The sequence below is a fragment of the Podarcis vaucheri genome (genome assembly GCF_965113315.1).
Source record: "Podarcis vaucheri genome assembly, chromosome: 2".
In the NCBI taxonomy this organism is placed as follows: Eukaryota; Metazoa; Chordata; class Lepidosauria; order Squamata; family Lacertidae; genus Podarcis; species Podarcis vaucheri.
The window spans coordinates 62,982,484-62,998,309 of record NC_138760.1 but is presented as its reverse complement, the minus strand read 5'-3'; the positions used below and the strand labels follow the sequence as shown (position 1 = coordinate 62,998,309).

Here is a 15,826-nt window from a genome sequence, read left to right as displayed (position 1 = left end):
CTCTCCTACCCCTGTGACCCCAAAATCTGTTCCAATTGGATTGGGGAACTCCCAGAGCAGATTTGGTAGGCTCTTGAGATTTGGAAGAAAGGGGAAGTTCCACAATTACATTGGATACAACCCCCCACCCTTACAGTGAACTGATCCTCAAATATTTCTTGGTTTTGTGTTTAAATACTTCAGCATGGATACTGGGTATCCGGTGGATCAAAGAGGGCATTTCCTAGAATTTGTTAGAGGCTGAAACAGAAAATATGTTATTGTCTTGGGGTGGTTTAATTTTTTAGGAGATAAATCTTCTTCTTCTTTGGCGATCACTCGTAGCCGAGAAAAATTGTCTTCCATAAACACGTGTTTAGGAGATAAATATTTCTAATGGCGATACGGCCATTTTGTTGTGTTTTTTAAGTTCTACCACGAAGTTTAGCATTCTTTTTTAAAACTTGCAAGCCATGTACTGTAGCACACATTTAGAAGTGGATTTATGGCTATTAAGGCTGTTTCTTGCAGTAAAACTAATATGGTTTTTCAGTTTTAAACCCAGTACTTCGCACTGTAGAACAAAAGAGAGTGGGCTTTTAAAAAGCTTTTAAATATATCTCCTAATGCCCTTTTAAAAGTTTCTGCTCCTTAATGAGGTGTTACTATGAATAGAGTTAGAAGAATAACAGATAATTTCCTCTTGCAGCTCCTTTATAACTCTCTTTTGTTAGCTCGCAGAGTGTGGAAAAACTATCTGCCTGCCATCAATGGGATTGTCTTTCTGGTGGATTGTGCAGATCGTGAAAGACTGGCTGAATCAAAGCAAGAAATTGATGTGAGTTAGTAATGTACTTGGTATTTGTAAAATACTAGTGAAGTGTGTGACATTTTGATGGGTGGGGAAAAGAGGGAGAGTCTGTGTTTTGCAGGGACAGGGGTGGGCATTGCATCTGTATGGCTACAGCATCATATATGACCCTACAACTCAATAAAATAAAAATAAAAAGAGAACTTTTTGGGGAAAGGTTATCTTGCTGGAGACTGGTGCATAAGAGCAAATGGGACATTGCCCCACCAGTGTTAGTCTTCCTATTTAAAACCACCCCAGGGGTAGTATTACCTGTCAGCTTAATTCTCCTTAGTCTATAGCAGGGATAAGCAACCTAGAAACATAGAGTTGGAAGAGACCACAAGGGCCATCGATTCCAACCCCCTGCCAAGCAGGAAACACCATCAGAGCACTCCTGACATATGGTTGTCAAGCCTCTGCTAAGGCCCAGGGGCCAGATGTGGCCCAATCACCTTCTCAATCCGGCCCGCGGATGATCCAGGAATCAGCATGTTTTTACATGAGTAGAATGTGTTCTTTTATTTAAAATGCATCTCTGGTTTATTTGTGCGGCATAGGAATTTGTTCATATTTTTTTTTCAAAATATAGTCCGGCCCACGAGATGGTCTGAGGGACAGTGGACCAGCTGAAAAAGGTTGCTGACCCCTGGTCTATAGGTTGTCCTTGTAGAACTCTGAAAATAGGATGAAGGGAACAAAACTAGAATTGGTTGGCTCTGGCTCCACCTACTGTTAGTCTCCCTGCCTTCTGCCCCACCAGTCTCATTAGGCACAAGCCGTCACTGGATTATCTGATTGCATTTGATTTTCACAGCTTTCTATCATATTTGGTATTTCTACTGGGTTGTTTTTTTTAAAAAAATTAATCATTTTTTCAATACAAACAGCAACACCAAAAGACACATACAACAAAAACCATAATAACACTAATAACACAATTTGACAATTCAGATTTGAATACTGATATACCTATGACTACACCTTTTTAACAATATTTCCCCACCTCTCCTCCCCCTACTTCCCACCACTGCCCACCTTATTGCTTAAATATTCCTTCCAGATTTCTTCATATTTATCCATTCTTAATTTACATCGACATGCAATTCGTTCGTATGTAGCTAGTCTGGCCATATTATCAATCCATGTGCTCAGTGGAATCTTTCTACAGGTTTTATACATTTCTTAAATATGCAGTTCTGTAAAGCTTTATTTTACTTCCCTGGTTAATTAATGAATCTTTGTTTAGTTTAATGGAGGAAAGCCATGTTATGGTTGATTAATATGTGGCCATTCTCTCTATTTTTGAATATATTTTGGCCTCGATGTAAGAGTGAGAGAGAGATCCTTCAATAAAATATTTTTAAAGGTGTCAGAATTTTCTCCATCTTTTCTCCACTGACTCTCTGAAGCTTCACTTCATGTATGTTGTATGTGAATGTATAAAACCTAACACATGTGTCTTTCCTCTCTACACAGGCACTTATGACAGATGAAACTATTGCTAACGTGCCTATCCTAATTCTTGGTAACAAGATTGACAGACCAGAAGCCATCAGTGAAGAAGGGCTACGAGAGATGTTCGGTTTGTATGGCCAGACAACAGGAAAGGTATTAATTGTCCTGTTCCCATCGCTTCAAAATACGTAATTTCAATGTGCCTATCATTTTCTCCCCCCAGTGTTTCTGTGGTCTGCTTTACTGAAAGCTTGCATATATCATATTTTTCCATCTAAGATGCCCCCATGTATAAGACGCCCCCTATTTTTTGGGACTTAGATTTAAGAAAATGGGGGGAGATGGCCCAGAGTATGACACCCCCTAATTTTTGATATTATTTTTAGGGGAAAAACCTAGTCTTATACATGGAAAAGTACAGTGATTCTTTGTCGGTTCCATATTGTTCTCAAGATGTATTTTTAAAAGGATGCTTACAGGACTTCATAGATTCCTTTTTAAAATAAGTCACTAACAAGTAAGCCTTTACAGATTACTTGCTCACCATAAAGCCAAGCTGGCTTTGTTAAATTGTACTTTTAATATAATACAGATTTTTTAGAGCTAATTGTCTAATGGAAATCTGAATTGTTGCCTTGTGAAATGTTCTTGCTAATGCCTCTAGCAATAAACCGAAGGGTTCCAATTTTAAACAAAGTTTATTTTAAATATTTTAATTAAATATAATTATAACTTGGGTTGTGTCATTTACAATAGGCAATTTTGAATACCAGAAGCAGATTTCTCTATTATTTCTTGTGCTTCTGAAAATGTTACCACCCACTCATCTGAAACCTACTTTTCTATGCTCAGGAAATAAGCCCTCCCTGAACATGAGTGACAATGGAGAGAAAGACACTTGCCTTCTAGCGCTAGGAGAACCTATTCCCTCAGTGGTTGTGTCTTTATGGAATCACAGAATTGTAAAGCTGAAAGGGGTCCTGTTGGTCATCTAGTTCAACTCTCTGCACTTTATTCTGCTAGAGGCGAGAAATCCTGTTAGTATAGTGGAGAGGCCTCAAAACTAGCACAGAACCAAAACATACAGCAGTACTGCATAGGTAGCAGATCACCCTTGTAAGGTACTTGCAGGGTGAGTGCAACAGAGATGGAACCTGAGTTTTCCCAGAAAATGAGTTTTTATTGAGAAAGCAAAATAAAAGGCAGTTGTGTGTTAACCAGGCTTCCTCAACCTCAGCCCTCCAGATGTTTTTGGCCTACAACTCCCATGATCCCTAGCTAGCAGGACCAACGGTCAGGGATGATGGGAATTGTAGTCTCAAAACATCTGGAGGGCCGAGGCTGAGGAAGCCTGGTGTTTACTGTGGAAGACAGTCCCAAAGAAGAGAGGGGTAGAGGTGAAAAGAACTATAAGGCTGAATTGTTTTCAATTATAGCTCCCTACCCAACTTCTAGGTTGGATTACTGTAGTGATCTTTAACAGGGTTTGGAGAACTGGCCAGAAGAGGGTTGCAGTCACCATATTGGTCTCAGCTGATAGGAAGTCATTCAGTTTGGCTACTTGAGGCTCAAAAGGTACAGAGAAATGGGAAAGATTGAGTTTCAATTTATTGACCCACCTTCTTCTTTTTTATGTCATTTTCAGGGGAATGTTTCGGTGAAAGAATTGAACACCCGACCCTTAGAAGTCTTCATGTGCAGTGTGTTAAAGAGGCAAGGCTATGGTGAAGGATTTCGTTGGATGGCACAATACATTGATTAATGCCAAAATCACATTAGTACATACTATCCCAAGCCTGTTCATTATTTGATCTCTCAGTGTACATAACTTGAACTCAATAGACTTTGGTTACAATAGCGTATTTTTTTTATTATTGTATCAATTGTGTTAAATTTTAAGTGTAAAGACTGAAAATGGATTTTAAGCAAGTTTGTCAATTTTGATCTTGTAACATTAGTCTCTAGTCCTATAAAACCACTTTCTTTTGGGATTCATAGCTTGTCTCTTGTCTGCAGTCCTTTTTTTGTGTGACAGTGACTTTCTAGCTTAGTATGGGTTTTTTTAATGCACTTTTTAACAGCTCAACTCTGCAGATTTGTTGGTCATATATAATGCTCATCATGTTAAATTTTTATGTACTTTTTTCAAAACTGGTTTTATAAATGTAGAGTGTATAACCACCTCTCAAAGAATAGTAATGAATCAGCTTACGGATAATTGCATGATGCCTTACAGTTTTCAATAATATACTTTCTTATGCAACGTCATGCAATAAAACTAAATCCCATTTCTTGACATCTTTAATGGGAAATACTTCATTTTAATGTGTCTTAACCCAGTAAGGATGTCTCAAAATGTGAATATGTGGGGTAGCTTTTTGAAATGCAGTATAATTTCAGTGCACTGTAGATTTTTTAATTTATTTATCTGATTACTTTTTTGCTGGGAATTAATCCAATTAATTTTAACCATGTTTTCTGAATATCAGCATTCATTCACAGTTCTCCACGTTGTACAGCAAGAGGTACCATGATCTCACTGTATCATAGTACTAGTGAATGCCTGGATTTCGTGCAGGAATTTAAAGAACCACAGGAAGAAAGAAAGGCTTTGTGCCCTGCTGCATCTATAGGTTAAAGAGTGTTTTGCACAAGCTTCTGGGATGTGGCAAAGGTGGATAATTTAGGATGGCAGTCTATTGGCCTAAGGAATAGGGCAGTGTATTCAGCACTTAAGATCTACAAGATTTTGTTTTTCTGGATTTTCTAAATTTTTTCTAGATTTTGTTCACTAGGGTTGAGGCCTCTGAGTGTTTATACCCCCTACCTTGAGCAGTTTTCATTCCTCTTGGAAGTGTTTGTGCATTCTGTTAGTTGCTATGCAGTGTTTGTTATCTCTTATCAGCCAGTACTCCCTAGGAAGGAGATTCCTAGCTGCCCATTTTGGCTATGATACAATGCTTTCTTTCATGAACTGTTCATGGGTTGATGAAATTGATAGCTGTCGTGCAGAGAAGAAGCTTTGCAGTTACCTCATTCATGAGTAGGTACTACGTTGTGATTTTTGGAATAGTTTAAGATTCTTGGCAGAGGTGATTGATCTGGGGTACCACCTACAAAAGTAACCTGGCAGAGTAAGCATCTCCTTAATGTAAGAGTCATGTGAGGAGCAGGGACTTGGCTCCTTCCTGTCACAATAAACAATTATTGTGGCACCCAAACATAACCTATGTCATGTAATACATCAAATACTTATTTTTGAAGTATGGTCAGAGATTGTTATAATGTTGAGACTTCAAGGATAGCTTTTCTATGTATCTATATCCGAGTATGGCTGCTGCTACTTGGTACCTGATTTTAACTCTGCTTACCACTGTACTATGCAAGTAAAACCATTTTAAACTGGTTTAACTATGTGGCATTCCCTAGAGAAAACGATGGACTGTAATTTTGAGATGCTGCTAAGAATTTTAAGATTTCTCCAACTTCAGTACAAGGTTACAATTTCTACAGTTCTCCCTTGGAAGGGAGGAACTGACAGTTTGGTTATACTTCCCATATTGCTCATTCTGCATATTTCTTCTGTAGCTTTGTTCAAAGTGAGTGCTCCATTTTTTTCCATGGAAAGAAGAGTCTTTGTTTATTTAGAAGGCTTTCAGATATTGAAGACATCTTTTCAAGAAGTATAAAAAAATTCTATCACTAAAATCAAGTGAGGGCAAAAGAACTTGAAATATGGCTTATTGCTGTTAACATGTGTTTAATATTTTTCTTGATTTATCATTTTAAAATATAACACTTCCAGGTTTGTTGGTGAGAGGCAGAATAATTCTTTAATTTACTTGTGCTTGAATCACCATCTGAGTCCCAGTATTGTACCAATAAAGTTAATTTAGGGCTTTGAATACATTTATACAGATTATTGTTGATACTTTTCCTGGGTGTCTTGACTTTCATTGGAATCCTTTCAGTAGTCAAATATGAGATGTTGTTGGGCTCCAGCTTCTGTCAACTCCAACAAGTGTGGTGAATGGTCAGGGATGATAGGAGTTACAACCCATCAATACCTGGTAGGTCACAGGTTTCCCCATCACTGAATTACGGACTGAACACACAATCATATTAGCTGCTAGACTGGGCAGACCTTCATATATGAGTGTAATTATCACATAATATTTCACGCATGCATAAGGAAATACAACAGCTAAAGGTTTCCACCTTGTGACCTAAACATTTTTCTAGGGTTTTAAAATAGTGGTGTGACAAGAGCATTTTGGAGACTAGGCCTGTCATGTAACTAGTGAAGAAAGACGCTATCCTGTCAAGTTATGTTGTTTAGTGGTGCAGGAACGCCTTATCAGTCTCATTCTGAGCTGTAACAGTAGGGGAGAGGTATTAAGAATTAAAATGAATAGGCTAATGCTTTAAGAAGCATTATGTAAGGCTTTGTTTTGTTTTTTAGCACATGCCCCTATTATTCTTCACACCCTAGGGCCCCAATTTCAGGACTGCTCCACACAAGGCATTAAGAAATTAATTTCACATGTGGGGAACTTTCATGGATCCCCAACTGGCAGCAAAGCAGAGGCTTGGTACATGGGGTATAACAAACATGTGATAAGCATCAGTAGACGCCTGTATTGGCAATTCATGTTCCAGCCCAGTGTTGTTGTTTTTAATGTGATATGATCATCCTTTTCCCCTTTGGGTTTTTACAGTCTTCTCTTGGAGTACCTTGTCAGTATTTATAGAATGAGAAATCGGACACTGGTTATGTTTGGACGTAACACTAAACTATGGTTTAGTTCAGGACGGTGAATCTGTGGCCCTCCAGCTATTGGCCTACAACTCGAATCATCACTGATCATTTGCCATGCTGGCTGGGGAGTCCAAAAATGTCTGGAGGACCACACATTCTCTATCCCTGGTTTAGTGCTTTAAAAATGAGCCTAGACTCCTCCTGGGCTTGTGTGCTCTCTTCTCCTTCTCCAGTGTGATGGTGAGGAAGAAATTGAAAGCTGCTGTTTTAGATTAAGCACAGTTTAGGGTTCAAGCTTGTTTGTATTCATTAATGATAACCACTAGTTATGATAACCAACTCCCCCTCACAGCCAGACCAGAGAACAAGGGGAAGGACTAATTTAGTGTTTTGTCCAAACCAGCCACTCTCCTGTTAACAAAATGACTTTGTTAACAGGTTTAGGTAGAAATGCCAAAGAAAGAGACGAAGGAATTATTCTCCCGCTGCTTTGGTTTCTTCAGCATGGGGCAGTTTTAGTTTATTTATCAAGTTAAGCATTTATTTCCAGAAAGCAGACAGTTCCTAAGGTTATTTAGCCATTATTTCTGTGTTTTGCGGGGGGAGTTGGCAGTGTTTGATACTTTATTTTCCACTCAGAGTTGGCTTGCTAACTCATTTAAAAGGATAGTAACTCCTAAGACTGTGCTGGAAGAAACTCACTAATAAAATGTTAATATGAATGAAGTGTGTCTAATTTAATTTTTCCTACAGTAGTTTCAGGTGCCCCATGCATGCCGCTGTCATTAGTGAGACTAAAGCATACATATTTATTGAGATGCCTGCTTTGCAGGGGGTTGGACTAGACAATCCTCAGAGTTCCTCCCAATTCTATGATTCCTTGTATTATAGTCACTAAATTGGGATTAATATTTGGCTGTACAATACTGATATATTTTAACTACAAGTCTTTCTTGGCATTATCAGTATTGACTTAATAAATGCTAGACCAAAAAGTGGGTGGATTGTGGTTAGATTTGTGGGTTTTTTTTAAGATTTAGAATTGCTTCTCATTAATTGCAGGAATATAGGCTAAGAGGAAGGCCAGAAGGTGTAAGAGAAACTCTAGCTATAGCTTTTTCTATATATTAATGTTCTATCCACCAAATAAATGGATCTTTTGTATACCCTCCCTTATTGGTTCTGAATTATCTCCAGGCTCCATTCGCAGGCGTGAAATGAAGAAAAAGCAATGGAGAAAGTAGCCTGTTGAGTTTCTGCATGTAAGGCAGAATGTCAGCAAAAGAAAGAAGCAATCATATCCTTGGAGTGTTCTTTTTCAACTGTTTGCGGAACAGTTTTTGTTGTGTGTGTTTGAACACTTCCTTTGGATGCAATGACTGTGAACAGACAATACTGTAGTGGAGAGTTCCTGTGTTGTGCCTCTTTAAAAATTCAAGAGAGCTATGCTTAGTGTTGTGATAATAACTCTTCGCACTCAATAGGTAGTCTTTCTGCTTAAGCTGGAGTTTGGAACTGTGACGTAGCAAACTTCCCGAGAGGAGTCTACTCCAGGAATCAAAGCTGCAGTTCAAAACCAGGACTCTGCGGAATAAGCTTATGGCACTGAGTATTTGACTGTCATGGACACCAGCCTTCTTGTCTTACATATCCTTCTCTAACCTTATGCTCCTATTTCAGCACCTCCTCAAATGTGTCCTTAATAACTGACTGACGATACTCAAGTCTCTTTTCTGGAGCTTAGCGATTCAAATATTTTCCCATACTGGGAAACGCTAGTTAATAGCCTAATATCTGCAAGATTGTACAGTAAGAGGACGTGGTAGACTATCAAACAGCTGATTCTATATCTGGAAATGTAGTTGTAGCCTTTGATTTAGATTTAATCTATGCTGGATGAAACCAATACCTTATGGCTGCACTGCCATTACATAAATTTCAAAAGCAGGAGAGGGTGTGTTATAACCACAGCAGAGATGAGCTTTGCCTGCTCCTCTTTATTCCAAGAAAATGAAACTAATCTTTCCCCATGTGACAGCATTATCAGATCTATTTATATGACTGTAAACATGAAATCCTGCATGTTTGTTTTTTTTTTTTTTTACTGAAGTCCTAACCTGACCTATTAGGAAGTCCTAATGTGAACTGTTAGGAAGGCTGCCCTACAAAATCAGTGGATAAAAAGAATTCACCAGGACAGTCTGATTGCACATAAATTTACTGCAACTATTATTTCCAGTGTATTCCTGGAGAAGAGATTAAAAGATTTGTATATCAGAGTTGGTTCCAGATACAGACTTGAGGTGTACTGCACAACTTCCATGTACAAAGCTTAGCGTTCTGGTTCTGAGCTTTAATAAAAAGCAGTGCTTTATAGTGCTGCCCGTTACCTCATATCCGATCCCTAACTGGGACAGTCATGTGATTTAAGCCAGTCTTTCAAATTTATATAACTGAACAGTGAATTATCTAACTTCTGTTGCTCTCTTGTATCGTTCAACTTGCAAACCAAGTTGATAATTTGAAAATGGAGTACCTGCAGGCCTTTCCCCTAAAACCAACCTGCTGTTGATTTTAAATATTACAATGGGTGTGGGATTTGGAAATAATAGTCTAAGAAATTATACAGTAAAAGACCACAAGAAAGTTATGAAATGGCTAATTTCATAACTTTCACATGGTCTTTTACTGTATAATTCTTCATATTCTTAAATATTAAATATTTAATCCACCTTCCCCCTCCCGACAGAAACATCTTTCTGCTGTTAAGAGCTCCATATTGTGCACTGACTTTTTAACATCAGTATTTAATTTTTACTTTTTAAACACATAGCCTCTGCTATAGAATGCATTATGATGCACTTTGCACTCTTAAGGGCCAGGCCCCAAGCAGGTTTTAACCAGAAATGTGCTCCTGATTATCACAAAAGATACTGCTCAAGTCAACCATAGGGAACATGGTTAGCAGCCAGGTTGGGCTGACAACAAAAGACAAACTGAACTCAACAAGCAACTGTCTGCTTAGAGGAAAACACGAAAGGAGTCAAGGGTGTGACCCTGAGTTGCTTAAGCAGGGAACCTTTCATAAGGGTAAGTATGACAAATGACAAACATGCAGGATACAGGCATGTTAGTATCTGAGGCAAAGAGCAGCATGGATAGAAAGAAGGTATAGGAATTAAACTGAAAGGCAGCATTGGAAGAAGGCCATGGGGTGTTTTGCTCAGGGAAAAGGTGAAGTATCAGCCAGAGGCTTCTAAGGCCCTATTTCTGCCTTGGGGCTTAAGCCATGCCCAATCTGCAATACAGCAAACAAAAATAGTGGAATTAGCAGCTGCAGGATTCCCAGTTCAAGCCCCTGGTGCCACTTATGTTAACTGGAAGATAGAACAGCCTTAAGGAGGGAGATTTATTATTAAAAACCAAATTATTGGTCCTCTGCCAAAGATCATAGCACATGATTACAAATCTGTTATGTTCTTTTAGTAATCGTGGTTATGGTGGGAGCAGACTGGGGACACAACCTGCACCAAAGATTACTGGATAGGGTGAAACGTGGTGGAGGGAAATAGCGGACAAATTCAAAGTTCAAAAACCTAACAGTTGTGGGCAGTGAGATGTGAAGAAGCTTCACATGTGAGAAAATAGTTCAGGCCCAACCACTTCTGCTTGAGGAAAGCAGTTGCCTTCTGTTTCACCAGACAGCTGAAGCCTTGACAATTCTCTGGTGCAAAATAGCTCTTGTCTAATTGCATACCTAGAAGGAATATTCACAGTTCTAGAGAAATTTCTCTTCATGTCTCTCTAGTTCCTTCCTACTTGCATCTTAAAAACTCCCCCAGTGTCAAATTAACCCCATTTCCCTTCCTCTTCCTGGCTTCTTATTTGAGGCTGCCCACATAGGCTATGCCATGTCCACACTTATGCTCCAGCTTTCGTGCGGGGGCGGGGGGGGGCAGCAGAGGCATAAGTAAGCTATGGCAATTCCTCACTGCAATGGCAAGCCCCCCCCCTCACTGGCCATTTGTTGTTGAAGACATGATATAATGCAGAGAAAGCTATTTAAAGGTTTTTTTTCCAGGGTGTCCTTATTGCTTCCCATCTTTAGGTGGCAGCAACCCATAAACACTGGACCTTCTCTCATTTTACTGTGGCTGACTTTAGCTGATAATCAAACGTTAGAAAATAAGTGAGCAATTTCCAAAAGTATTTTCTGATTATTGGGGGGGGGAGAAATTCCGCAAAAACATTAATTTAAACAATATCCATAGGTACGTATTGCAAATATATAGGTGTCTACCTCTTGGAAGTCTTTCGAAAGGCAAAGGGATTTTAGTTTTTTTAATAGCCAGAAATGCATTTAATTTTAATATGCTTATTCCGAGCAGATGCAAAGGGTATAAATAGGATGGGATTCTCACATAAAACACAGAGCCACCCCTTTTAGCATTAGTGTGTTTTTTTAAGGCAAGTAAAGTGAAGAGAAGCTGTACATGCTGCAGAGAAATTTGAAAGGGATTTTTTTTCTCCTGATCTCATAATCTAAAGATGCCAAATGATAAACGATTCAGGATACAGTTGATATTAAACGACAGAATTTGCTTCTGCAGACAGTTGGAATAATGGCCACCAACTTGGATGGCTACTTATCACAACGGCTGTATATTATCTGCTGCATCTGAGGTAGTAGGTCTCTCAGTGCCAGTTACTGAAGAACAACTGTGGGAGAGGGCTTTGGCCCTCATGTCCAGCTTGTGACCTTCCCATAGGCAACTAGATGATCACTGTGAGAGGCAGCCTGTTGGATTTGATCAGTCCAAGTCACACAGGGCTCTTCTTAGGCTCTTAGCCCTTCCTTCCACGTCTATGCATTTGGTACAAAAGTCTGTAGGCAGCCTTCACAGGCCACATTCACACCATACATTTAATATATGATACTGGCTTAAATAGGCATGTCCTCCTCCAAATAATTCTGAGAGCTGTAGCTTCATTAGGGTGCTGAGAGTTTTTAGGAGACCCTACTGCTGCCACAGAGCTACAAATCACATGGTGGTTTAACAATCAATCCCTCTACATGGGGAACTCCAGGAATTGAAGCTCTGGGAGGGGAATAAGGGTCTTCTAACGAATCTCAGCACCCTTACCAAACGACAGCTCCCAGTATCCTAGTGCTTTAAATATATGGTGTGAATATGGCCACATATACTTGCAGATGGAAGGGGTGAGACAAGCAGGAGGGTGTGCCCTGGGGGCAGAGCTGGTCAACATGGCCGCATTCCCTGTGGCACCTTTGATAGGACACATTAGCAGTTCACCAGAATCTTAAAAGCCCTCTTTCCTTTCTTCTCCCCCAGTTCACTTCTTGGGCACACTTTCAAAAGCTGCTCTAGAGGGTTGGAGCAGATTTGAGAGCATGTAATGGGAGGAAGGGGAAGTCCTGTTTCAGGAGTGGAACTGCACACACACACACACACACACACACACACACACACACACACACACCTCTGTGCTCCTGTGAATCAGTATGTGTCATAATACCAGAGTGTGACCCCGCCAGAAAGCCAAAGGAGGGATCTTTGTTTCTTATAGGCAGTTCATGGGCCTTGTCAGACTTGCTGAGCCTCCATCTCTCCCCTTTGCTTTCCCACCAACATCTCCACCGCAGTATGTTTGCTGTTTCCATTTACTGCCAACACCAAGAGCGGATGTTACTGGACATGTCATGGGTGGTTCTGCTCCCCCATGAAATAACTGTATGTTGGAATACAACCTCAATTTTTGCCCTGTGAGCAGTGGTGACGTGACCCATGAAAATTGCGGCAGGAATACAATGCAAAACACCCATAATTTTCTGGATTAATGGAGTTGCAAATGGATTTTTCTAGTACTTATGGAAAGAAATGCTAAACTTCTGCTAGATTCCACTAGATATTGAGAAGTGGCTTTTCTGTCATGTGAAAGATCACACAAAATAAAATTATCCGGTAATGAAATATCAGGGGGGAAAAATGCTGTCTGAATGCAGCCATATTTAAGGGTTATTAAGTTGTTGTTTTTGTTCTAGTTTTTATTATGTATGTTGTGTCTTTTATCTTGTATGTATGTTGTGAACTGCCCTGAAATCTACAGATAAAGGACGGTATACAAATTTAATAAGTAATAATTTTGAAGGAGATTACTATTAAACTTTTAAAAAGGGGTGTATTTTGACCATGTTGCAGATAGCAACTGGGGTAAGAAATGTAGTGTCCCCCAGATGTTTATCAGCTCTAGCCAGCACAGCTAATGGTCAGGGGTGCTGGGAGTTATAGTCTAGCAACATCTGGAGAGTACCACGTTCTCTGTGCCTGAGACAGATCTTTAGCTAGCAACAACTGTGGAATTCTACTTCCTGGTATTACCAGAATTTTACTTGTTGAAATTTGTGGAAATGTCAGATAACAACAAGAAGCCTATGTCTTATGACAGGTATTGAGACTCAAAGTTAATTTCTCATTTTGGTGTGCTCCTGGGTCAGGTGCCTCTGTAATTGGCCATGCCAGTATCTATTAACCCAAGTCATTATCTTTCACAGTATATTCCTCACTAATTGCTTAGTAATTTATTCACATATATAAGGTGACTCATCTGAACAGGCTTTCTACCAGCTTCCTCTGCCTGCTGCATTAAGTTTTAAATATGCTTAAGAATTACATTAACTTTTCCCTGTGATTGGGTGAGTTTAGACACAACACTAAACCAAGGGTTTTAGTGTTATGAGAGCAAATCTTGGTGAGCCTAGGCTCATGAGTCCTCTTCCTCCCCTCCAGCAAGATCACTTCTGCTTAAACATGGTTTAGTGTATTTTCTGAACTCTAAAATACGATGGATCATAACTATGACTAGCTGAAACAGCTCAGTTCCATGGATAATGGTCTAAAGTCAGCTTGTTTCAACAGACTATAGTACCAATTAACCACCATTTGTCTGGATTTAGACATCATGGCAAACTGAGGTTAATCTAAAGTGAAGTGGAAGCTTCTGTTTATCTCCTTGTGACCACAATGTATAAGTTGGGGGAGAGCATGTGAGTCCAAGGATCACTGTCACTTGTTCTCATAACACAAAACAATGGATTTGTCGTGTCTGAAAAAACTGGGAGCAGACATTTCAGTTTTGCTAGTGCCTTGTCAACATAGCTGTGTATCTGTTTGGTGATTCTGCCCATAGAAATGGCCCAAATCATTACAGTGGTACCTCGGGTTTACATATGCTTCAGGTTACATATGCTTCAGGTTACAGACTCCGCTAACCCAGAAATAGTGCTTCAGGTTAAGAACTTTCCTTCAGGATGAGAACAGAAATCGGGCTCCGGCGGCGCGGCAGCAGAAGCAGCAGCAGGAGGCCCCATTAGCTAAAGTGGTGCTTCAGGTTAAGAACAGTTTCAGGTTAAGAACGGACCTCTAGAACGAATTAAGTACTTAACCGGAGGTACTACTGTATATCATTCTTAAAGAGAAGAGCATTTTGCTACATCTTTTAATTCAGTACCAGCCATGGTAGAATGTGATCACAGCAGAATTCATGGGCAATGGATGCTCCATTGCTTTTGGAACTTCAAATCCCTTTGGTCAAGATTGGCTGGGGGGGAGTATTAAGATGCTGCATAGTCTGGTAGTGTCTCTTATGTACTTATCTGCCTTGAAAGAACTTAGCTAGTTCAATAGGGAGTAGATGGATAAGATTTATTCATTTACTGACATCTGCAGTAGGACACCTGGAGGCACTGAGATGAGAAGAGTGGTTTTTCCAAAGGAAGTTAAACCATCCTTTTTGAAAATTGATTGCACATTAGCCATTCCTTTGTATTTTAAGATGTGTCTATATTAAGGACAGGTGAATATGTTTTCTCATTTTCGCATTCTTAAGTTCAGTTGTCCACATTTCCATATCAGTTTGTGATTTTTTTTAAAGTGAAAATTCAATAGCAATTTAGTGCAAATTGCTCCTAATATGCAGTTTTTAATACAATTTTTTCCTAAAATACACATTTTTGCAAATTAATATAATAACAAACACTTTATCCTAGTATATGCATTTTTATGCACATTACTTTGCTGGAGAAATACACTGCATAATTCAGAAAGTGTAAATTTGAAAGGATGGCTGTGTTTCAGTTCACATATTTTTTTTTTGGAAAGTGAGAATTAGGTATATTGTGAGAATTAGATATATGTTTTAAATTGGAACTGAATAGCATTCCTCCCCCGTGCCTAATCTCAATGTGCACATTGTAGCAGTGAGCCCACAGTGGAAGCATCCACCATGCTTTGTTCAGAACCCTCATGGCCCCTTCCAACTTTATGATTATATGAGTCTAAGAAGTACTCCCTGAAATCAAGTTCGGGGGACACACACATAATTTCTGGTGGTGGGTAGCACTGATTGGTTGGGAACTGCTGATGTTACTAACTTCTTCTTTCTTCTACAAAGAAATTTTTGTCAACATTTCAAAATTTTATTCTGCCCTTAAAGGAAAATAGAAGAAGAGGGTGAAGGTACATTACATTTAATAACAGTAAACAAATCAAAAATTGGACAGATTGCCTGAAACATGAGTAAAAAGAATAAGGAGCCAGAATGTGATTCATTGGCCAGTGCGTCTATCAAATGGGTCACAAATTCAGAGAGAAGCTGGGCTCAAACCACAAGAGGAAAAATCATTTTGAGTCCTGATTTGTGTTTACATGTCCATGCAATCTTAGTGTTAATGCTGATTCATCACCCACAAGCTAAAGTGG

At 39.3% G+C, this 15,826-nt stretch overlaps 1 protein-coding gene and 1 long non-coding RNA gene across 2 annotated transcripts in view; one reads left to right on the top strand and one right to left on the bottom strand.

Moving 5' to 3' along the window:
* SAR1B (secretion associated Ras related GTPase 1B) overlaps nt 1-7,768 on the top strand; it is a 28,572-nt gene extending 20,804 nt beyond the window's left edge. Inside the window, exons 5-7 of the mRNA XM_082211705.1 lie at nt 714-817; nt 2,309-2,440; nt 3,933-7,768. Of these exons, the coding sequence (XP_082067831.1) occupies nt 714-817; nt 2,309-2,440; nt 3,933-4,049 (353 nt within the window). The 3' untranslated portion in view covers nt 4,050-7,768. The remainder of the gene's footprint in view (nt 1-713; nt 818-2,308; nt 2,441-3,932) is intronic.
* Nucleotides 5,603-13,273, bottom strand: LOC309525938. Its single transcript, XR_014216589.1, has 2 exons — nt 11,949-13,273; nt 5,603-11,897 (listed from the first exon to the last, which is right to left on the bottom strand). It is a non-coding gene; the product is annotated as an uncharacterized lncRNA (long non-coding RNA).
* Nucleotides 13,274-15,826: the final 2,553 nt, after the last annotated feature.